This window comes from Capra hircus, chromosome 16 (assembly GCF_001704415.2).
Source record: "Capra hircus breed San Clemente chromosome 16, ASM170441v1, whole genome shotgun sequence".
In the NCBI taxonomy this organism is placed as follows: domain Eukaryota; kingdom Metazoa; phylum Chordata; class Mammalia; order Artiodactyla; family Bovidae; genus Capra; species Capra hircus.
The window spans coordinates 17,345,706-17,365,837 of NC_030823.1; the positions used below are offsets into that span (position 1 = coordinate 17,345,706).

At 38.9% G+C, this 20,132-nt stretch overlaps 1 protein-coding gene across 5 annotated transcripts in view; it reads left to right on the top strand.

The window, feature by feature from the left end:
• KCTD3 (potassium channel tetramerization domain containing 3) overlaps nucleotides 1,147-20,132 on the top strand; it is a 67,962-nt gene continuing 48,976 nt past the window's right edge. The window contains exons 1-8 of one of the 5 annotated variants that reach the window (XM_018060157.1): nucleotides 1,147-1,547; nucleotides 7,227-7,280; nucleotides 7,518-7,563; nucleotides 9,548-9,621; nucleotides 15,306-15,364; nucleotides 15,639-15,719; nucleotides 16,734-16,874; nucleotides 17,319-17,409. In XM_018060157.1, coding sequence (XP_017915646.1) covers nucleotides 1,465-1,547; nucleotides 7,227-7,280; nucleotides 7,518-7,563; nucleotides 9,548-9,621; nucleotides 15,306-15,364; nucleotides 15,639-15,719; nucleotides 16,734-16,874; nucleotides 17,319-17,409 — 629 coding nt within the window. In that variant the 5' untranslated portion in view covers nucleotides 1,147-1,464. Of the gene's footprint in view, nucleotides 1,548-7,226; nucleotides 7,281-7,517; nucleotides 7,564-9,547; nucleotides 9,622-15,305; nucleotides 15,365-15,628; nucleotides 15,720-16,733; nucleotides 16,875-17,315; nucleotides 17,410-20,132 lie in introns of those variants that run through there. The other 4 variants (XM_018060155.1, XM_018060156.1, XM_018060154.1 and 1 more) reach the window with 4 other exon arrangements.

The window sequence follows — 20,132 nt, forward strand, 5'->3', positions numbered from 1 at the left end:
CTGTAAGAAAATTTCCGTTCATCTCCCACATCCACATGGAGAAGGTGTTACTGAGTCCAAGCTTAGTCTTGTCACTGCAGGATAGGCCAATAAATCCAAGAGACAAGGTGTCTGAGGCAAGGAATACGACTTTATTCAGACAGCTGGCTAGCTGGCTGACAGAAAAGATGGAAGAGTAGTGTCTGGAAATAACCATCTCATTGGGGCCTGGATGCCAGGTTCTTTTATGGCTCAGAGGTTCGGGGAGGTGAGGGAACAAAGTAAAAAGGCTATTTAATTCTCAAAAATATCTCCTAGAAGGGCAAGCCTCAGGCAGGGGGGATGTGTTAGTTTCATTTCTTTACAGTCAGCTCACAAGTGGTGTGAAACTATCTCCCCGCCATATCAATAAACAAAGATGCCACAGCTATCTGGGATTCTGGCCCCCCCAAACGTGTGTGTGTGTGTGTGTGTGTGTGTGTGTGTGTGTATCTCAGCGGATCCAAAGTCACCCTAGCCCAAGGGTCAGGTGGTGTGTGTGTGTGTGTGTGTGTGTGTGTGTGTGTGTGTGTATCTCTCAGTGGAGCCAAAGTCACTAGCCCAAGGGTCAGGTGATGTGTGTGTGTGGTTATCTCTCAGAGAGCCAAACAAAGTCACCCTAGCCCAAGGGTCAGGTGGAAGGTGTGTGGGGGAGGGGGAGGGGGAGGGGGAGGGGGGGGTAGGGCTGGGGGTAAGGAATTCCCTGGGCAGGCCATTCTGCCCAGAATGTTATTATCATTCCCATAATAACAAAAGAGGGAAAATAAGAGTTAAAGTCACAGAAGCAGATCCAATGTGGGGTCAACATAAACCCTTCCTGGTTACAAAGGGAGACAGTAAAGATGTTTAGGACAGTCTGCCCAGACTTGGCCTCAATGTGAGAAATCTCGGAAAATCTGAAACCTAAAAGGCAGAGGCGATTGTAACGGGGAGGAGGGAAGAAACAGGATCCCGGGGGCGGCGCTGGGCCCGGAGGGCCTTCCTCCCGCCCTCCCGGCGCGCGGGCCGCGGGGTTGGGAGCTCCACCCCGCCGCTCTTCTCCCCTCCTTGAGCTTTGCGGGCCTCGGCGGGCGAAGGGCCCGGCGCCGCCGTATTTTGTCCCGCGCGGCGATCCCTCCTCGCGCGGACGCCGTGGCCGCGGCGGTGGCAACGGGGCCCGCGGCGCGCTGACGGCAGGCCCCCCGGCCCGGCGGCCTGGAGGCCGCGAGAGGCGGAGGCCCAGCCGCCCTCCAGCTCTGCGGGAGCCGAGGGGACGAGGCGGACGCCGGGGAGCCCCGCCCGGCCGGCGAGAAGGTGGGGGAGGCTCCGCGCGCCGCCGGCCCCCCGGCCGCCGCCGCCCTGCTGGCCCTGCAGCCCCCGCCGCCGCCGCCGCCTCGGGCTCCCGCCGCGGGCTCGGCGGCCCCGGCCGGGGAGGGAGGGCGGCGAGCGCCGCCGGAGCCGCCGGACATGGCTGGAGGGCACTGCGGCAGCTTCGCCGCGGCGGCGGCCGGCAGCGGCGAGATCGTGCAGCTGAACGTGGGGGGGACCAGGTGAGCCGGGGAGAAGGGGCTCGGGGCCGGGATGCGGCGGGCAGGGGTCCTCCGGGGCCAGCGTCGCAGGCGAGCGGGGTGGGGAGCACAGGGCCCTCTGGGCGGGTGTGGGGGGTGGCAGGCGCCCTTGAGAGTCTCTGAGAGCCGGGCCCTTGGCCGCGCTGCAGCCTTCCTAGGACGCCGGCCACGATCCTCCCCCCTTTTTTTAGGAGATCGGGCCGGGGAACCTTCTGTAACCTTCCTTTACCTAACCTGACGTGTACTTTTGAGTTTATTTTGTCGAAGCCCGGCCTTGTGGTCTGGCTGTTGGAGGTGAACCTGCCTCCCTTTCTATTTGGTCAACAAGGTAACATCGGTTTGCTTGGGCGAGAACGCCTCGTTGAGGGCTGTTTTTAATCGCCAATAATTTTGGTGGAGAGAGCACTGTAGATTTGCGGTGCCCTCTTATTTTTTCCCAGAGTTTCTTGGTTCATGGCTCTGAAGGGTCTGTTCTTGTAGCGCAGTGTGTCTGGAAGCTGCAGTTTTGAAGAGTTGGTTCTGGGAAGCCTTGGTAGTGGCACCGTGTGACGCCCTCCTAGTAAACAGAGCGAAAGCTCTCCGCTCATATCTCTGGTCTTCCGTTCCCTTACTGTGTCTTTTAATAAGCTTGTTGGGGTAAAAAAAAATCGTATGCTTTTGGATTTGGTATGGTTTATGAGTCACTCCTTTGGGAAATGCGAGTTTGGCAGCTCTGTTTGAAGGAAGGGGTGGTTGCCGTTTTAGACTAGGTAAGAGATAAGCCATGAAGCGCCTTGGAATTCAGTGTATTTTCCTGTGCTGGAGAAGATACAAGTTTTTCAACGCTTGGGAGCTTTTAACCAGTGTTTTTAAAAATAGAGCGGCAGCACTATAAACCCTAGTGATAACAGTGTGTAGTGTTTTAAAAGTTTTCTAAGTGTGCTGGAGAATTCAACACAGGAAACAGTAATTCCTCACTGTTACTCTACTCACTCCCCCCCCATCCCCCATGCAAAACTGTTGGTTTAAGAATTTACAGCTTTATTGCTGCTACACAGATTTCGGTTTCATGGAGTAGAAGATTGGTCTTTCCTAATGTAAGACAAGGATAGTTTCCTAAAATTAAATGAAAGTTTTGCAGGTTTGGTAACATAAGGTCAGCGCAGTTGTGCCTGACTCTCTGCAACTCCATGGATTGCAGCATGCCAGGCCTTCCTGTCCATCCCCAACCCATCCCCAACTCTGGGAGTTTGAGTAAACTCATGTCCATTGAGTGATGATGCCATCCAGCCATCTCTTCATCTGTCGTCCCCTTCTCCTCCCGCCTTCAGTCTTTCCCAGCATCAGGGTCTTTTCAAATGAGTAAGTTCTTCGAATCAAGTGGCCAAAGGACTGGAGTTTCAGCTTCAGCATCAGTCCTTGCAATGAATATTCAGGACTGATTTCCTTTAGAACTGACTGGTTGTATCTCCTTGCAGTCCAAGGGACTCTCAAGAGTCTTCCCCAGTATCACAGTTCAAAAGCATCAAGTCTTCTGTGCTCAGCTTTCTTTATAGTCCAGCTCTCACATCCATACATGACCACTGGAAAAACGATAGCTTTGACTAGACGGCCCTTTGTTGGCAAAGTATTGTCTCTGCTTTTTAATATGCTGTCTAGGTTGGTCACAACTTTCCTTCCAAGGAGTAAGTGTGTTTTAATTTCATGGCTGCAGTCACCATCTGCAGTGATTTTGGAGCCCCCCAAAATAGTCTCTCTTTGTTTCCACTGTTTCCGCATCTATTTGCCATGAAGTGATGGGACCAGATGCCATGATCTGAAGTTTTCTGAATGTTGAACTTTAAGCCAGCTTTTTCACTCTCTTCTTTCACTTTGATCAAGAGGCTCTTTAGTTCTTCTTTGCCTTCTGCCCTAAGGGTGGTGTCATCTGCATATCTAAGGTTATTGAGATTTCTTCCGACAATCTTGATTCCAACTTGTGCTTCCTCCAGCCTAGCGTTTCTCATAATATACTCTGCATATAAGTTAAATAAGCAGGGTGACAATATACAGCCTTAATGTACTGCTTTCTCCATTTGAAACCAGTCTGTTGTTCCGTGTCCAGTTCTAACTGTTGCTCCCTGACCTGCATACAGATTTCTCAAGAGGCAGGTCAGGTGGTCTTCTATTCCCATCTCTTGAAGAATTTTCCAGAGTTTGTTGTGGTCCACACAGTCAAAGGCTTTGACATAGTCAATATAGCAGAAGTAGAAATTTTTCTGGAATTTACGGATGCAAAAATGAAATACCCTGCAAGGACTGGCCTTCAAAAGAGTAGCACTATAGTCAACCCTAGTTTCTAATTTCTGTTGATTGTTCATATACTTTTTGAATGCTATAGAGGACATTCTAATTTGATTCTAAAAGTGTTGTTCACTGTGTTTGAAAGTAAATGGCTTAAAAATGAATGAACTCTTGCTAATGATTGCAGAATTGAGTTTAAAATTTTAAATTGTATAAGACAATTATCTTGGAGATGAACATTTTATTTTTCATTATGTATGAAATTTGATTTTATCAGGTTTTAAATTTTTCTATGTGATTTAAAAAATACAAAATAAGATAAATATATTATCAGATTGGACAGTTTAGAAGGCAGATGAGAGTTGTTACATAGGAATGAAAAAGTTTAAAAAGCCCAAGCTTGAGACTTGCTAGGATAAGTTTATAAAATAAGTGATGACATGGTGTATAGAAAATAGAACATCCAGTTCCAAGTTCTCTGTAGATATTTTTGAATTACTTTGGATCATAGACACTTGCAGCATTTTAAAGCTAGAAGGGATCTAGAAATTATCTTGAGTAAAACACAGGTTAATAGTCACTTCAGTTCAGTTCAGTCGCTCAGTCGTGTCCGACTCTTTGCGACCCCATGAATCGCAGCACGCCAGGCCTCCCTGTCCATCACCAGCTCCCAGAGTTCACTCAGACTCGTGTCCATCAAGTCAGTGATGCCATCCAGCCATCTCATCCTCTGTCGTCCCCTTCTCCTCTTGCCCCCCATCCCTCCCAGCATCAGAGTCTTTTCCAATGTGTCAACTCTTCGCATGAGGTAGCCAAAGTAGTGAAGTTTCAGCTTTAGCATCATTCCTTCCAAAGAAATCCCAGGGCTAATCCTCTTCAGATAGATAGGCATTGTGAAAGAAAAAAATCCTCCTGTGATTGTCTTTGAAGTTGAGGAATTGCCCCCAGGAGAACCACTTGTGGCATAGAATTGATGTCAGCTGTGCAGTGATACCGTGAAACTCAAAAGGAGTGTTTCTTTTGAGCAGAGTAGGGAGCATCTCTCCCCTCTCCCCAGAGAGGACAGAAAAATTGATCTATTCAAAGGATTTATAGATATGACTGATTTTTATGATTTATTTAACACTTCATGGATGGTTCAGAAAGAAGATGAGGTTTCAATTCGAATTGTTAATATCATTACTTACCCCCAAAAAAGCCTAATGAGGTGAAAGAAAGACAGTTTGGCTCAATTTGTGATGAATTCTCCTTTGATAGAGTATGATTTGAGGCCTCATGAGAGAAGTCTGGGACCAGTCAGTGGAAGTCTAGCTCAGCAACCTTGGGCAAATTACTTTTTAGTACTTAGTTTCCTAAAATATTTAATGACATTAAATAGTACCAGCCTTCTAAACTAATTTGAAGCATTAAGTGGGAAATACAAGCGTTTAGTGGCATTAGCTATCAATAGTAACTTTACAGAATAGTTTTAACTTGATTGCTTCCAAGTAAATTTAGTAGGAAGTTAGTAGCATAAAGTATAAATGTGGGTAAGGACCAGATTGCACATGACCTTTTTCTTGGCATACTGTGGGTATGAAATAAAAACAGAAAAGGCTTTTCATATGTATTTCAGAAAGTTATGCTTGTTGTGTGTAATATAAGTGTTGTAGTTTTCATGCAATCATATTTGGAAACATTTTTAGAGTCATGGGGGTTTTTTCCCCTCCTGTCTTTTAAAGTTTGGGGGGAAAAATAAATTGGTGGGGATGAGAGTCCAATCCCTTTGCCTAAAAATTCCAGATTACTAAACTCAGCTGAATTGTTGATTTTAATTTAAATTGATAATTTGTGCACTTCCCTGGTGGCTCAGATGGTAAAGACTGCCTGCAATGCAGGAAACCCAGGTTCAGTCCCTGGGTTGGGAAGATCCCCTGGAGAAGGAAATGGCAATCCACTCTTGTATTCTTTGCTGGAAAATCTCAGGGACAGAGGATCCTGGCCGGCTACAGTCCATGGGGTCGCAGAGTCAGACAAGACTAAGCGACTAACACTTTCACTTTCATACCCACCTGAATTACTGATTTTAATTTAAATTGCTAATATGACCTTAAGCAGACCTGTGTAATTTTCTAAGTAACAAAATTTGAGTTATTTGGCAGACAATTTGCTGAGTAAGCAGTGAACATGAAAGTTCACAAGTTAGAAACAATCCTTATTTGGAAATGAATTTGATGGCTTCCAAAACACAGTGATTCATTTTTTGCAGTGGATCCTTGGATCTTTCAGTTTACCGTTTACTGGGTTTGCTTCCATTTGACCAGGTCAGTTTCCTCTACTTAGTTGTAATCTACTTTTCGTTTTTTCTTAAAGATTGTGCTAAGAAATATGCTTGGGAAAATTCGCCGTATTTTCTTGGGTAAACTGGCTGCTTTCTCAGTCTGACTGATGGGCATAGGAACTGTTTTAAAACAGTCATGATGCTGGAAAATGAATGTGGAGAAAAAATAAAGGTCTGTAAGGCTCTCTTCTGTGCGAGGACACATGATAATGGGGCAACGAGTCAGGAATACGTAGTGCAGTGTGATGAGTCTTAAAATGAAAATATTCAGACATCAGTTGAACCCTGTATCAGATTCTTTGCCTTACTAGTTTATGTCAGTTTATTGTTTTGTCTCGGTCTGTTACAGTAGGCTTTGATAAAGCATGCTCCCCACCCGCTAACCCCCGCCATGGTGGTAATAAGTAGGCTTGATCAGATGGAGTTAACCTCAAAACAGTGTTTACTGAGTGATTTTTGAATGAATGAATTCAATGGTTGTGAATAGCCTAAGACTGTAAAGGAGGTGTTAAATGTACTATGTTTAGTGGAATTAATATGAGCTCAAAAAGCTACTATGGGATAGACTATTTGGAGAAGCCAATTAAGGAGAAGGTAAAACCTTTGTGGTGTCAAGAAAGATGGGTAGAACTCGGATAATTGAACATGAGGTTGGTACAGCTTCGATGAAGATTCTGAAATGTTCTAAGATGGTGTAAGCATGGATTATATGGGGATGTTACGTGCTATCTTATTAGAGGGCAGTAGTTTGTGTTGGAGAGGTGAAATGGTGACCCGAAGATAATTTCATATGTTATGTTGAGAAGTTTAGACTTAGTGTGATGGACATGTTAGAAAGTAGTGTTTTAGGAAGCTTTATATGTAAGTGAATTAATTATTTTGTTGAGAGTTCTTGGAATAATCTTAACTCTGAAATGAAAGCAGAATTTTACAATGTTAGATGTTAATGAATGTAATTGATACAGCTATAGCTGTGCAACAACTTGTAAGTCATTAGCCAGTGGTTTAAAGCAAGTTAACCAACATTGACATTTCAAATCTTGTCCTCCCTTGTAATACCATATACTTTTTAATTGCAGATTTAGTACCTCAAGACAAACACTTATGTGGATTCCAGATTCTTTTTTTTCCAGGTATTTCATGTAATTCTTTAGTACTTTTAAAAAATAAAGTGATTATTTATTAAAACAATAAAAATTATCTTGCATTAATATTTTTATTAGATAAAATCTTAACTCTTTGAATATTTGAGTTGTTAATTACTTTGGAGATACAGTGATTCATTTTTACTGGTCTTTGACCCTGAAAGAATTAGGGCATTTTATTCATACTCAGATTTTAAAAACTAATCCTGTCTTAATGATTTTTAGTTTGCTGAGTGGAAGAATTTCAACACTTCGAGATGAAACTGGTGCTGTGAGTATAACAATGCTGATGTATATTTCTAAATTAGATCACATAATGCTCTAATGTTTGGTCCTTATACTCTTAGAAGATAGGGGAACTACTCTTAATGACTACTAAATGAAAGTATATGTTCTTAGGTTTTTATTTCTTGTCATGAATTATTTCTATAATTATAGATGAGAACTCAAAATAGAGTACTGCATATACTTCATTAGAAATTGAAGGATCTGAGCTTACATTGTCCAGAGGAAATATTTCTTTTAATCAGTAATTGAAACTTTATTGTGAATAGATAGGTGTAAACAGGAAAACATTTTGATATTAGAGTGGTAAAATGTTGCAAATTTGTGAAGCCCTACAATTTTTTGTTTTGGAGAATAACGTTATGAACTTGTGCAGCAATGGTGGAGTGAGGGAAGTAAAGAATTACTAAGTTTCAGCACACAAAAAAGTATATCTATATTTAAAAAGCAGTTTTAATATGCACAGTAGCAGGTCAAGTAATTGTGAAAAGCAAATAAGACTTTGAGTTTGGAGGCAGCAAAATGACCCCAGGTGTTTACTTGCTGTGGTGAGATTTGGAGGTCAGATAAAGTAGCGCGAGCGAATGTGTCCATGTGAGATTGTGGAAAGGACGTCAGTAATAAAACCTACAAATCTGTGGTGTCTCTTCAACTTCAGGTTGATTCTAATAAAAAGCAAGAATTTATGAAGCCAAAAGAACCTCATTCACTGTATAGAACACTATATAATAATCGATCATAGTATAAGGAGGTATATTTTTTGCTTCATTCTGCTGTCTGATTGACTTCTATAAATCTTAAAAGGTATTCAGTTTTATAGTTAGAGCTTTTGTAATTGGTTCAAAATAGTATTGACATACATTCCTGTAAAGAGTTACCAATTATATATTTCCTATTTTCTAAACATTTACCCCATAAGTGTCTCACGGTGGGTAGGTGCTCAGTTGCTTCAGCCATGTCCAACTATATGTGACCTTATTCCGTGACACTGTATTTGTTATTAAAAAAAAAATTTGTTCTTGTCACTTTTTATTTCACCCCACCCTTAATCCTTGAGAAAACAGATAGTGGTATGTGAAAGTGTACTTTTATAATACACACGGAACAATCAAGAAAAGCAAAACTGTCAAAACTGAAAAACAATGTGAAAGTGTTATTCAGGTTTGACTTCTCTTGATTGCCCCATATGTATTATAAAAGTACACAGTTGTTTTAATGATTTGTTTAAGTCACAGATTATGTAAATCATAATCACTATCACCAATAATTAGGGATCAGATGATATAAAAAGTATTATTTGTGCATATTATTTTCAAAGTGTTAAATTCTAGAATATTTCAGATAAAAATTTTCCTTTCAGAATCCCTTTGACTAAAGATGTTAGTTAAATAAGGACTTCCCTGGTGGTCCAGTGATTAAGAATCTACCCACCAGTGCAGGGGACACAGTCGGATCCCTGGTCTGGGAAGATCCCACATGTCACAGAGCAACTAAGCCCATGCACCGCAATTGCTGAAGCCCAAGTGCCCTGGAGCCTCTGCTCCAGAGAAGCATATGCTAGTGAGAAGCCTGCACATCTCAACCAGAGAGTAGGCACCGCTCACTGCAGCTAGAGAAAACCTGTGCATAGCAATGAAGACCCAGTGCTGCCAAAAATAAATAAATAGAAATTTAAACAAATTAGAAATGAGAAAATGAGCTAATTTGATACCATTTTTTCCCCTGCATATTAAAACATCAATCTCATGATAGCTTTTCAGGGAGAGAAAAGACACCATTTCTACTCTACATTTATACAGTATATAGTAGTGGTTATAACTGCATTTCCATTTTAGAAGCATTAAAATTTAAGAGTATAGTCAAGGAAATAGAGTTTTTATGTAATTCAATATGGGTTCTGTTAGTGTTACAGATATTAAAGTTAGAAGCTGATAATTTGAAAATATAATTTATAATTCTTTTATTTACAGATATTTATTGATAGAGATCCAGCAGCATTTGCACCCATTTTAAATTTTCTTCGGACAAAAGAACTAGACTTAAGGTAAGAAATGTATCTTTTTTTTTTTAAGCTTTTATTTCTTTACATATGTACTTTTGGTGGCGCCTTACAGCTTGCAGGATCTTAGTTCCCCTACCAAGGATTGAACACTGGCTCCCTGCACTGGAAGTGGGGAGTCTGTTCCCTGGACCACCAGGCAAGTCCCAAGAAATGAATCTTTTTAAAGTAAATTTTTATTGGTAGGCATGGTTTTGGTCTTAGCTTATGAAGGAAGGTTTTTTCCCTGCCTTAAGATTATTTTTGCTTGAAAGTTTCCTCAGAATTTCTCTCATTGATTCAGGCCACAATCGTCTCTTAATGGATTACTCTCAAAGCTTCCTAGCCAGTTTCCCTGCCTTCAGTCTTATCCCTTCAATTCATCTTTCACACTGTAGCCAAAATTACATCCTGAAAATATAAATCTAGTTATTCAGTCAGTTCAGTCGCTCAGTCATGTTCAACTCTTTGCAACCCCATGAAGTGCAACATGCCAGGCTTTCCTATTCATCCACCAACACCCAGAGTTTGCTCAAACTCATGTCCATAGAGTCAGTGATGCCATCCAGCCATCTCATCCTCTGTCACTCCCTTCTCTACTTGCCTTCAATTTTTCCCAGCATCAGGGTCTTTCCTAATGAGTCAGTTCTTCTTCGCATCAGGTGGGCAAAGTACTGGAGCTTCAGCATCAGTCCTTCCAATGAATATTCAGGACTGATTTCCTTTATGATTGACTGGTTTGATCTCCTTGCAGTCCAAGGGACCCTGAAGAGTCTTCTCCAACACCACAGTTCAAAATCTAGTTAGTTATTACTTTGCTTAAAACTCTTATTTAATCAGCTGCTGGATTAATGGTGAAGGATTTTGGACTTCTGTTAATCTAGCCCCTGCTTAGTTTCTCTTGCTTGAACACTTTTAACCCTTTCTGCTCTTGGCTTGATCTTGATCTTTCTGATGACTCTGCTGTGTCACCTGATACAGACAGGTGTTCAGAGTTTCCTGTACTGCCGCAACTCCAGTAGTCTGTCTTACATGAGATTCTAAAAGGGCTGTATTGTTTCCTGTATACCTGCAGGATCAAGTATTATGCTTGACGTATAGCCATACATTTTTTTGTAGGACACATAACCATAGAGTTTCACTTGACACAAGTAAATAACAATTTAAGCTATTTATGAACTTTGCCATAGTCTGGATTCCTAGTAGGAAGCTACAGTCTAATTTGTATTTCATTGTTGTTTTATTTTATATATATTCACCTTTCACGCCTAATGAACTTTTACCAGGACCTGTTAATACTTTTTGAGATACAGGTTTTAGAATTCTAAATATTTGTTTAAGCCACTTCTGTATAATATTACATAATTTTTGACATATTCACTAGAATATGAGCTTCTTGAAAGCAAAGATTTTTTTGTTTGGTTTGTTCCTTGCTGTATTCAGAGTGTTGTTAAAAAAAAAAAAAAGAAAAATTATGTATAGTAAACTGCTTGGTGGATATTTATTAAATGAATAATAATTTGGTGGGGCTTTTTGTTTATTTATTTTTTGGCCTGGGGTGGTAGGTGGGAAGTTTATTATTAGCTGTTTACTTCTGGGGTAAAATTATTTTTAGCATTTGATGAAAATCTAAGTTTACTTTTTGTCAGTGTCCTCGTGACTCATTTACAACTAAATTACCCATAAAAGGCAGCAGTAGTTTAAATGTCTGTATTCATTGCTTTTCTTACAACTTGCTTCTTTATTTCAGTTAATGGCAGTCTAGCAAACTTAAATTCTCTGAGTAGTATCTTCTAAAAGAAGGTGGGAGGGAATTGGTAAAAGAACACTATTTTCTACTTCCATTTTTTACATAAAATTCTTCCATTGCCTTTATCACTCTGTATTATTATCCTATTTATTTTTCCTCTCCAAAACTGTTATTTGTGTCCTGAGCTACTGTGTTGTTGACAGGTAGTTTTGAAATAGAATAAGAAAGTTTTAACTTTTCTTTTCTTTTATACTTTATTTTTTAAAATATAAATTTATTTATTTTAATTGGAGGTTAATTACTTTACAATATTGTATTGGTTTTGCCTTACATCAACATGAATCTGCCACAGGTATACACGTGTTCCCCATCCTGAACCCCCCTCCTGAAGTAAGCCAGTTTTAACTTTTCTTATGTTAAGCTAGTAACAACCACTTTCTCAAATAAAAGCAATTTAATATTTCCATCACATGTGTCTATTAGGCCTATGAAATTTTTTTAAGAGCAGTTTTATGTTTACAGCGAAATTGAGAGGAAGGTACAGAGGTTTCCCACGTGCCCCCTGCTTCCGTTACCAACCTCCTCTATTATTAATGGCATTTACCTGAATGATACATTTTTTCTTTTTTTCAGTTGATGAACCTTCATTGATGTCATAATCACCCAAAGTTCATAGTTTATCTTCAGTTCACTCTTGGTGTTGTACATTTTAGGAGTTAGCACAAACATGTAATGATATGTGGACCTCTTTATAATACTATACACAGTACTTACACTGCCCTAAAAATTTTTGTTCTCTGCCTGTTGCTCTCTCTCTCCTCAAGCCACTGATCTTTCAAAAATGTGCATAATTTGACTTTTTCTTAAATGTCATAGTTGGATTCACATAGTATGGAGCCTTTTCTGAATGGCTTCATTCACTTAGTAATATGCAATTAAGTTTCTTTCATGTTACTTCTTTTTAGTGCTGACAATATTTCATTACCTGGATACCAATTTGTTTTTCCATTCACTTACTGAAGGGAACATTTTAGTTGCTTCCAAGTCTTAGCTGTTATGAATAAAGCCTCTATAAATATCCCTGTGCAGGTTTTTGCATGGACATTAAGTTTTCAACTCCTTAGGGTAAATGTCAAGGAGTACAGTTGCTGGATCATATGGTAAGTTTTATAAGAAACCTGCAGACTGTTTTTGACAGTGACTGTCATTTTCCTTTTCCACTGGCAGTGAATTAGGATTGCTGTTGTTTCACATCCTTGACAGCATTTTGGATTTTGGCCATAGTAATTGATGTGTGGTAGTGACTTGTTGTCTTAATTAATATTTGCTTAATGACATATGATATGGAGCATCTTATTTCGTATGTTTGCTGCCTTTATAGCTTTGGTTGAGGTCTTTGGCCCATGTTTTGATTGAATTAGTTTTTTTATTGTTGAGTTTTAAGAGTTCTTTGTATACTTGGGACAACACTCCCTTATCAAATCTGTCATTTGCACATATTTTGTCTCATTTGGTGGCTTTTCATTTTCTTGACATTGTCTTCTGTAGAGCAGAATGTTTTAATTTTGATGAAATCTAGCTTATTCTTATTCCTCTCATGGATTGTGTCTTTGGGCTTTATCTAAACAAGTATGACCATACCCAGTGTCATTTAGGTTTTTTCCTAAATGTTATCTTTTTTTTTTTTTTTTTGCATGCTGATGTCTAGTTGTTTCAGCACTATCTGTTACTTCATTATTTTGCCTTTGCTTCTTTGTTATAGATCGGTTGACTGTATGTATGGGATTTATTTCTGGGCTTTCTGTTCTACTCCATGATTTGTTTGTTTCTTACCAGTACCACACTATCTTGGTTTTTCTAGGTTTACAGTTTTGATATTGGGAAATGGCAGTGCTTCAACTTTGTTCTTCAGTATTATATTGGCTGTTTTGGCTCTTGGGCCTTTTCATGTAAACTTTAGAATCAGCTTGTTGATATTGATAAAATAACTTGCTAGATTTTGATTAGAATTGCATTGAATCAAATCAAGTAGGGAAGAACTGATGTCTTAACAGTACTGCATCTCCCTGTCCATGAACCAGAAATCTCTCTCCATTTTTCTGGTTCTTTGATTTCAGCCATCAGAGTTTTGTGGTTTTCTTTCTTGTAGATTTTGTATGTATATATTGTGTGTCTGTGTGTGTATTTAGTTTTATACTTGACTACTTTTTAGGGGAGTATTAGTGTAAATGGTGGTGTTTCTAACTTCAAGTTTCTCTTGTTCACTGTTGGTATATTGAAAAGCAGTAGACTTTGGTACATTAACATTATATGGTACAACCTTGATTTACTTGCTTATTAACTCCAAGAGTTTTGGGTTCATTCCTTTGGATTTTCTATTTTGACAGCCATATCATCTGTGATCATCAGTTTTATATCTTTCTTCCCAACCTGTATGCCTTTTCTTTTCTTGTTTTGTGTTAATAAGGATTTCAGTATGAAGTTGAAAAGAGTGGTGACGGAATCTTTGTCTTGTAACCAGGTGTTAGTTCAAAGTTCTCACATTAAATATGATGCTCGATACAGGATATTTTTTTAAAAGTCTTATCAAGTTGAAAAACCTCCCCTCAGTTCCTGGTTTACTGAGAGTTTTTTTTATGAATAGATGTTGGATTTTGTCAGATGCTTTCTTTTCACCTGTTGATGTGGTCATGTCAGTCTGTTGATGTGAAAGATTACATTAATTGATTTCAGAATGTTGAACCAGCTTTCATACCTGAGATAAATCCTGCTTGGTTGTGGTATATATTTCTTTTTATACATTGTTGGATTTGGTTTGCTGATATTTTGTTGAGAATTATAGTGTCTATGTTCATGAGAGATATTGGTCTATAATTTTCTTGTGATGCATTTTTCTGGTTTTGGTGTTAAAGTAATGTGGGCCTTGCCCTGTAAAATAAATAAGGTTTCTCTCTGCTGCTTTCTCTGAGATTGTAGATAATTGGTATAATTTCTGCCTTAAATATTTGGTAGCATTTACCAGTGAATCCTGGGCCTAGTGCTTTCTGTTTTGGAAGGTTATTGTTGATCTTTTTTTTTTTTTAATACATATAGACTGAGATAGTTTCTTTTTGGTGTGAGTTTTAGCAGATCATGTGTTTCAGGGAATTGTCCGTTTCATTTGGGTTCTCAAATTTGCAGGCACAGAGTTGTTCACAGTATTCCTTTATTATCATTTTAATTTTCATGGAATCCTTAGTGATGCCCCCTCTCCTTTCTGCCCAGGCAGTGTTTTTAAAATAAGGACAATTATAACTGAAACCTAAAATCAGTGCTTTTAAAATCTTGTTTCCTTTTTTTTTTTTTTTTTTTTTTTTTACTTCTTATTTTCTTAGTACTTTATTGTAACATCTCTATCTGGATAACATAGCCCTTCTTAAGGTTGATCTTTTTTTCCTTCCTACCTTCTGTTTTGCCTTTATTTTTGGTTTCTGATCAGAGGAGTCATGCTGATGTGTGGTAGGCACTGTGTGACGTATACAGACATGGATCAGAGGTGGATCATGCTTGCAGGGAGCTTGTAGATTAATTGGGGAGGTTAGAATATGTATAGAAATTACAGTCAGAGGCAATTAATTTCTACTCTTATAAATGATTTCTACTCTTGTTTGCCTCTTAGATACTTATTGATAATTACTTGTATTAACCCTATAAAGCCCTCATCTCTTATTTAGTCATCCAGTTCATCTATATATGAGTGGTTTTTTCGTAAGAAAAAGTTCATGGTAGTGTGCGGTTTTATTGTTTATACTTCTTCAAATGATTAAGGATCTTAGGAAAGAAGTAAGTTTTAAAGCTCATGATTTTGTTCATGTTAAGAGCCTAGTACTTTTTCTGCTTCAGATGATAATCCAGGCTGCCAGTGTTAGAAGATTTACATCATTAATTTGTTTCTTTGTAGGGGAGTGAGCATTAATGTTCTCCGACATGAAGCTGAATTTTATGGAATCACTCCACTAGGTATGTATCTTACTACTATTTTTTGTTTATGATTCGACCCTTTGAGCATTCAGCTTGCCCAAATGAAGTGTCTTTTATATCAGGTCCTGATTTTTGATGGACTAGTCAGTGCTTGCTTTTTGTGGATTTTCATAAAAAAAAAGATATTGTCAGCTGATTTAACTTAAACATTTTCCCTTTTCTTTCCTTATCCTCTTTAACTAGAGAAAATAAGTGGAGTACTATTGTTCTGTTTGCATGTACTCTTGACAAGTTTGCTTTGAAATGTTTTTAGTAAGAAGGCTTCTCTTATGTGAAGAGCTGGAGCGTTCATCTTGCGGCAGTGTCCTTTTCCATGGTTACTTGCCTCCACCAGGTACTTCTGCTTTGTTCATTGACTTGTTGATGTCTTTTTATCATTACGTTAAGTACAGATGTGTGAATAGGAAAATCTGTTTCTTGATTATCTCATTTGTAAATCTACTAGAAAAGATGAGAACTTTAATCTTAACAGAAGTTAGGTCAGACTATAAGGTAGGGTAGGAGTTTGCCAAAATTTTTTTGTAGAGGGCCAGTTAGACTTGTGAGCTAGAAGATCTCTGGCAGTTAACTGAACTCCACTGTAAACACTGCAGAAATGGATGGGTGTGACGGTGTCTAATACAACTTTACTTACATAGACTGCCATCAGACTGGACTTGGCTTTGGTCAAATTTGCTGATTCCTGTGTTTGAGAACTGATTGTCCATCTCCTTTGTGGAACCCTAGGAGCTTTGCAGAGATTTGTCAGTATGTAGGGGAGAGGAGGGTGAGGTGCATGTCATATCTGCCCCTCTTCAGTTAGTTAGTACAGTTTGATCTGTGCCTGTGTTGTAGCAGAGTTTTGAACAAGAGTTCATTTCAAAATGATTTCAAAAAGACTCCTCTGCCAAATAAGGGATGCTTAGAAGTATAGGGCAGTTCAGCTATAAAGCTGAATAAAATTTAAATTAGTAAATAAAGTTTAAAAATTTAAACTTAATAAAGTTTAAAGTTAAAATGTAGACTTAATAAAGTTTAAATTAGTGAATAATACCTATCTCATAGTAACTGTTCCATAAATGTAAAGAGTTAGTGACAGAATGAATGAATTAGTGGTGATTGATTTGGTCTTATACATATGATAAATCTTAGTCTTACCTATTAAATATATAACATGGAAAATATCAGAAATCTTATTTTAAAAATTTCATCTTATTTGTTATGGTACTTATTTGCAGTAAATCACTATATTAGAAGATAAATTTCAGCTATAATGTTTAGTTTTTTTGTTTTTTAGCCATAAGAACATATGAAATTTTCAAATTTTGGTGGGTGAACTTTAAAAATTTCATATTCTTTGCTTTCATAGGTATTCCTAGTCGTAAAATAAACAACACTACTAGATCCTCAGCTGATTCTAGAAATGGACTAAATTTTACAGAAGGTGAAGCTCGAGGAAATGGTACTCAGCCTGTTCTTTCTGGAACTGGAGAAGAAACTGTTAGGCTAGGTAAGTATAGCTTACATAAATTAAAAAAGTGTGTACGTCTTTAGCTCTAGATATTGAGTAAGTATTTTTAAAGATGTAGCTTGTGCTGTATCTCTTTTTAATCTAGATCTCCCATTTATATCTTGAAAAGTCTCACCTAATATTTTTATTTAAAAAGTTTGTGATTTTCTGTTTGCTGTAAACCTTTAGAACAGAGGTTGACAGACTTTTTCTGGGCCAGATGGTGGACATAGTGGGCTTCATGAGCCTGAAGGTCTCTGTTGGAACTGCTCATTTCTCTTTGTAGCGCACAAGCAGCTTTGATGTGTGGACAGATGTGCTTGGCTGTGTTCCAACAAAGCTTCTTTCTCAAAACAGGCAGAGGACTGGAATTGGCCTCTTGGCCATAGTTTGCAAACCGCTTTTTTAGAACACAAAAAACATTTCTTTTTCTAATGTCAGCAGGGTTTCCTGTGGATCCACGAAAGGTGCTGATAGTAGCTGGCCATCACAACTGGATTGTAGCTGCGTATGCCCATTTTGCTGTGTGTTACAGGTATTATATGATTAATAATGGCTTGCTTTTTACTTTGGGGGGTATTTTTTAATAGCTGTGATTTTATACTTACAGATTTAAGAGCTGTTTAATTTTAGTCATCAAATTTTTTTTCCTTCCAATTTTGCCTGCTGATTAAATTCAGTTTACTTTTATTATTACAACTAATTTCATAAATACTGATAGCCTCAGTATGTTTAAATATTGCCCATACAGTATAAACTGTGAAATAAGTGAAATATCTTGAAGTTACACCTTCTTGCTTAGTGTATCCAGCTTCCAAATTGTTTAACTGTTGTGTTAAATGAGGCAGGCTTGTTAATGTGATCCCTGTTTTTTTTTTGTCTGTAATGATTAAATATTGTACTCTAAAAGGAGAATAAGACATTGGTCATGAGTACTGTACACTTGGGAGTGAGGTAGTTAAGCAGGACCATTGTGAACAGAAGTGATGTAGTTTAGTATCTAACATGCAAGGTAGTTTTGTTTTATCTAATTCTTGCATTCTCAGAATCCAGCAGGAATAAGGAAAAGTATATACTAGGGATTTCTCCTTTTTATTTGTCTGAAAGGTAGGATTCTTAGTTCAGAATTACTGTATGAAGTGAGAAATGTTGATGATTGGGGAACGGTGGTGGTGTTCAGTCGTTAAGTCGTATACAACTCTTTGCAACCCCATGGACTGCAGCATGCTACGCTTCCCTGTCCATCACCAGCTCCCGGAGCTTGCTCAAACTCATGTCCATTGAGTCGGTGATGCCATCCAACCATCTCATATTCTGTCATCCCCTTCTCCTTCCTTCAGTCTTTCCCAGCAACAGGGTCTTTTCCAGTGAGTCAGTTCTTCACATCAGGTGGCCAAAGTTTTGGAGCTTTCAGCATCAGTCCTTCCAATGAATATTTAGGACTGATTTCCTTTAGGATTAACTGGTTTGATCTCCTTGCAGTCCAAGGGACTCTCAATAGTCTTCTCCAACACTACAGTTCAAAACCATCAATTCTTTGGTCCTCAGCTTTCTTTATGGTCCAACTCTCACATCCGTACATGACTACTGAAAAAACCATACCTTGGATTAAATGGACCTTTGTTGGCAGAGCGATGTCTCTGCTTTTTAATATGCTGTCTAGATTTGTCATCGATTTCCTTCCAAGGAGCAAACATCTTTTAATTTCATGGCTGCAGTCACAGTTCTCAGTCATTTCGGAACCCGGAAAAAGAGAATCTGCCTATATTTTTCACTTTTCCCCCTTCTATTTGCCATGAAGTGATGGGACCAGATGCCATGATGTTAGTTTTTTGAATGTTGAGTTTTAAGCCTGCTCACTCTCCTCTTTCACCTTCATCAAGATGCTCTTTAGTTACTCTTCACTTTCTGCCACTGAAGTGGGATCATCTGCATATCTGCAGAGGTTGTTGTATTTCTCCTGGCAATCTTGATTCCAGTCTGGCATTTCACATGATGTGCTCTGCATAGAAGTTAAATACACAGTATGACATTATATGGCCTTGATGCACTCCTTTCCCAGTCTGGAACCAGTCCGTTCCATGTCCAGTTCTAACTGTTGCTTCTTGACCCATATACAGGTTTCTCAGGGGAAAGGTAAGGTTGTCTAATATTCCTGACTCTTCAGTAATTTTCCACAGTTTTTTTGTGATCCACACAGTCAGAGGCTTCCAAGTAGTCAGTGAAGCAGTAGGTATTTTTCTGGAGTTCGTTTGTTGTCTCTCTGATCCAACAGATATTGGCAATTTGATTTCTGGTTCCTCTGCCTTCTCTAAATCCATCTTGTACATCTGGAATTTCTTAGTTCATGTATTGCTGAAGACTAGCTTGAAGGATTTTGAGCATAATGAGCTCAGAATGCTAGCATATGGAATGAGTGCAATTGTATGATAGTTTTCAACATTCTCTGACATTTCCCTTCTATGGAACTGGAATGAAAACTGACCTTTGCTAGTCCTGTGGTCATGCGGAGTTTTCCAAATATGCTGACATTGAGTGCAGCACTTTAACAGCATCACCTCTTAGGATTTTAAATAGCTCAGCTGGCCTGCACTAGGTGTTTTGTGGTAGTTCTTCTAAGAGCCACTTGACTTCATGTTCCAGGCTGTCTGCTGCTGGGCGAGTTACCACACCACTGCGATTGTCCCAAGTCACTGAGACTGTTTTGTGTAGTTCTGTGTATTGCCACCTCTTCTTAATTTCTTCTGCTTCTCTTAGGTCCTTACTGTTTCTATCCTTTATCATGTCCATCCTTGTATGAAACGTTCCCTTGAGACCTCCAGTTTTCTTGAAGAGATCTCTAGTCTTTCCCCTTCTATTGTTTTCCTCTATTTCTTTTCATTGTTCAGTCAAGAAGGCCTTATCTCTTCTTGCTATTCTCTGTAACCCTGCATTCCGTTGGGTATATCTTTATGGTTCTCCCTTGCCTTTCCCTTCTTTTCTTTCCTTAGGTATTTGTAAGCCTCCTCCGACAACCGCTTTGCCTCCTTGCCTTTCTTTCTCTTTGGGATGGCTTTGGTCCTTCCCTTCTATACAGTATTACAAACCTCTGTCCATAGTTCTTTGGGCATTTTGTCTGCATTGTCATGCTTCACTTCTATATTTTTTTCTTGCTCAGTTTACCGCATGTTACTTGAATTATCAAAAGTATTTGTATAGATTATTACCCTTTTGGAATTCATATTCCTCTTTAGATTTTTAAAAATATAATTGTATTTG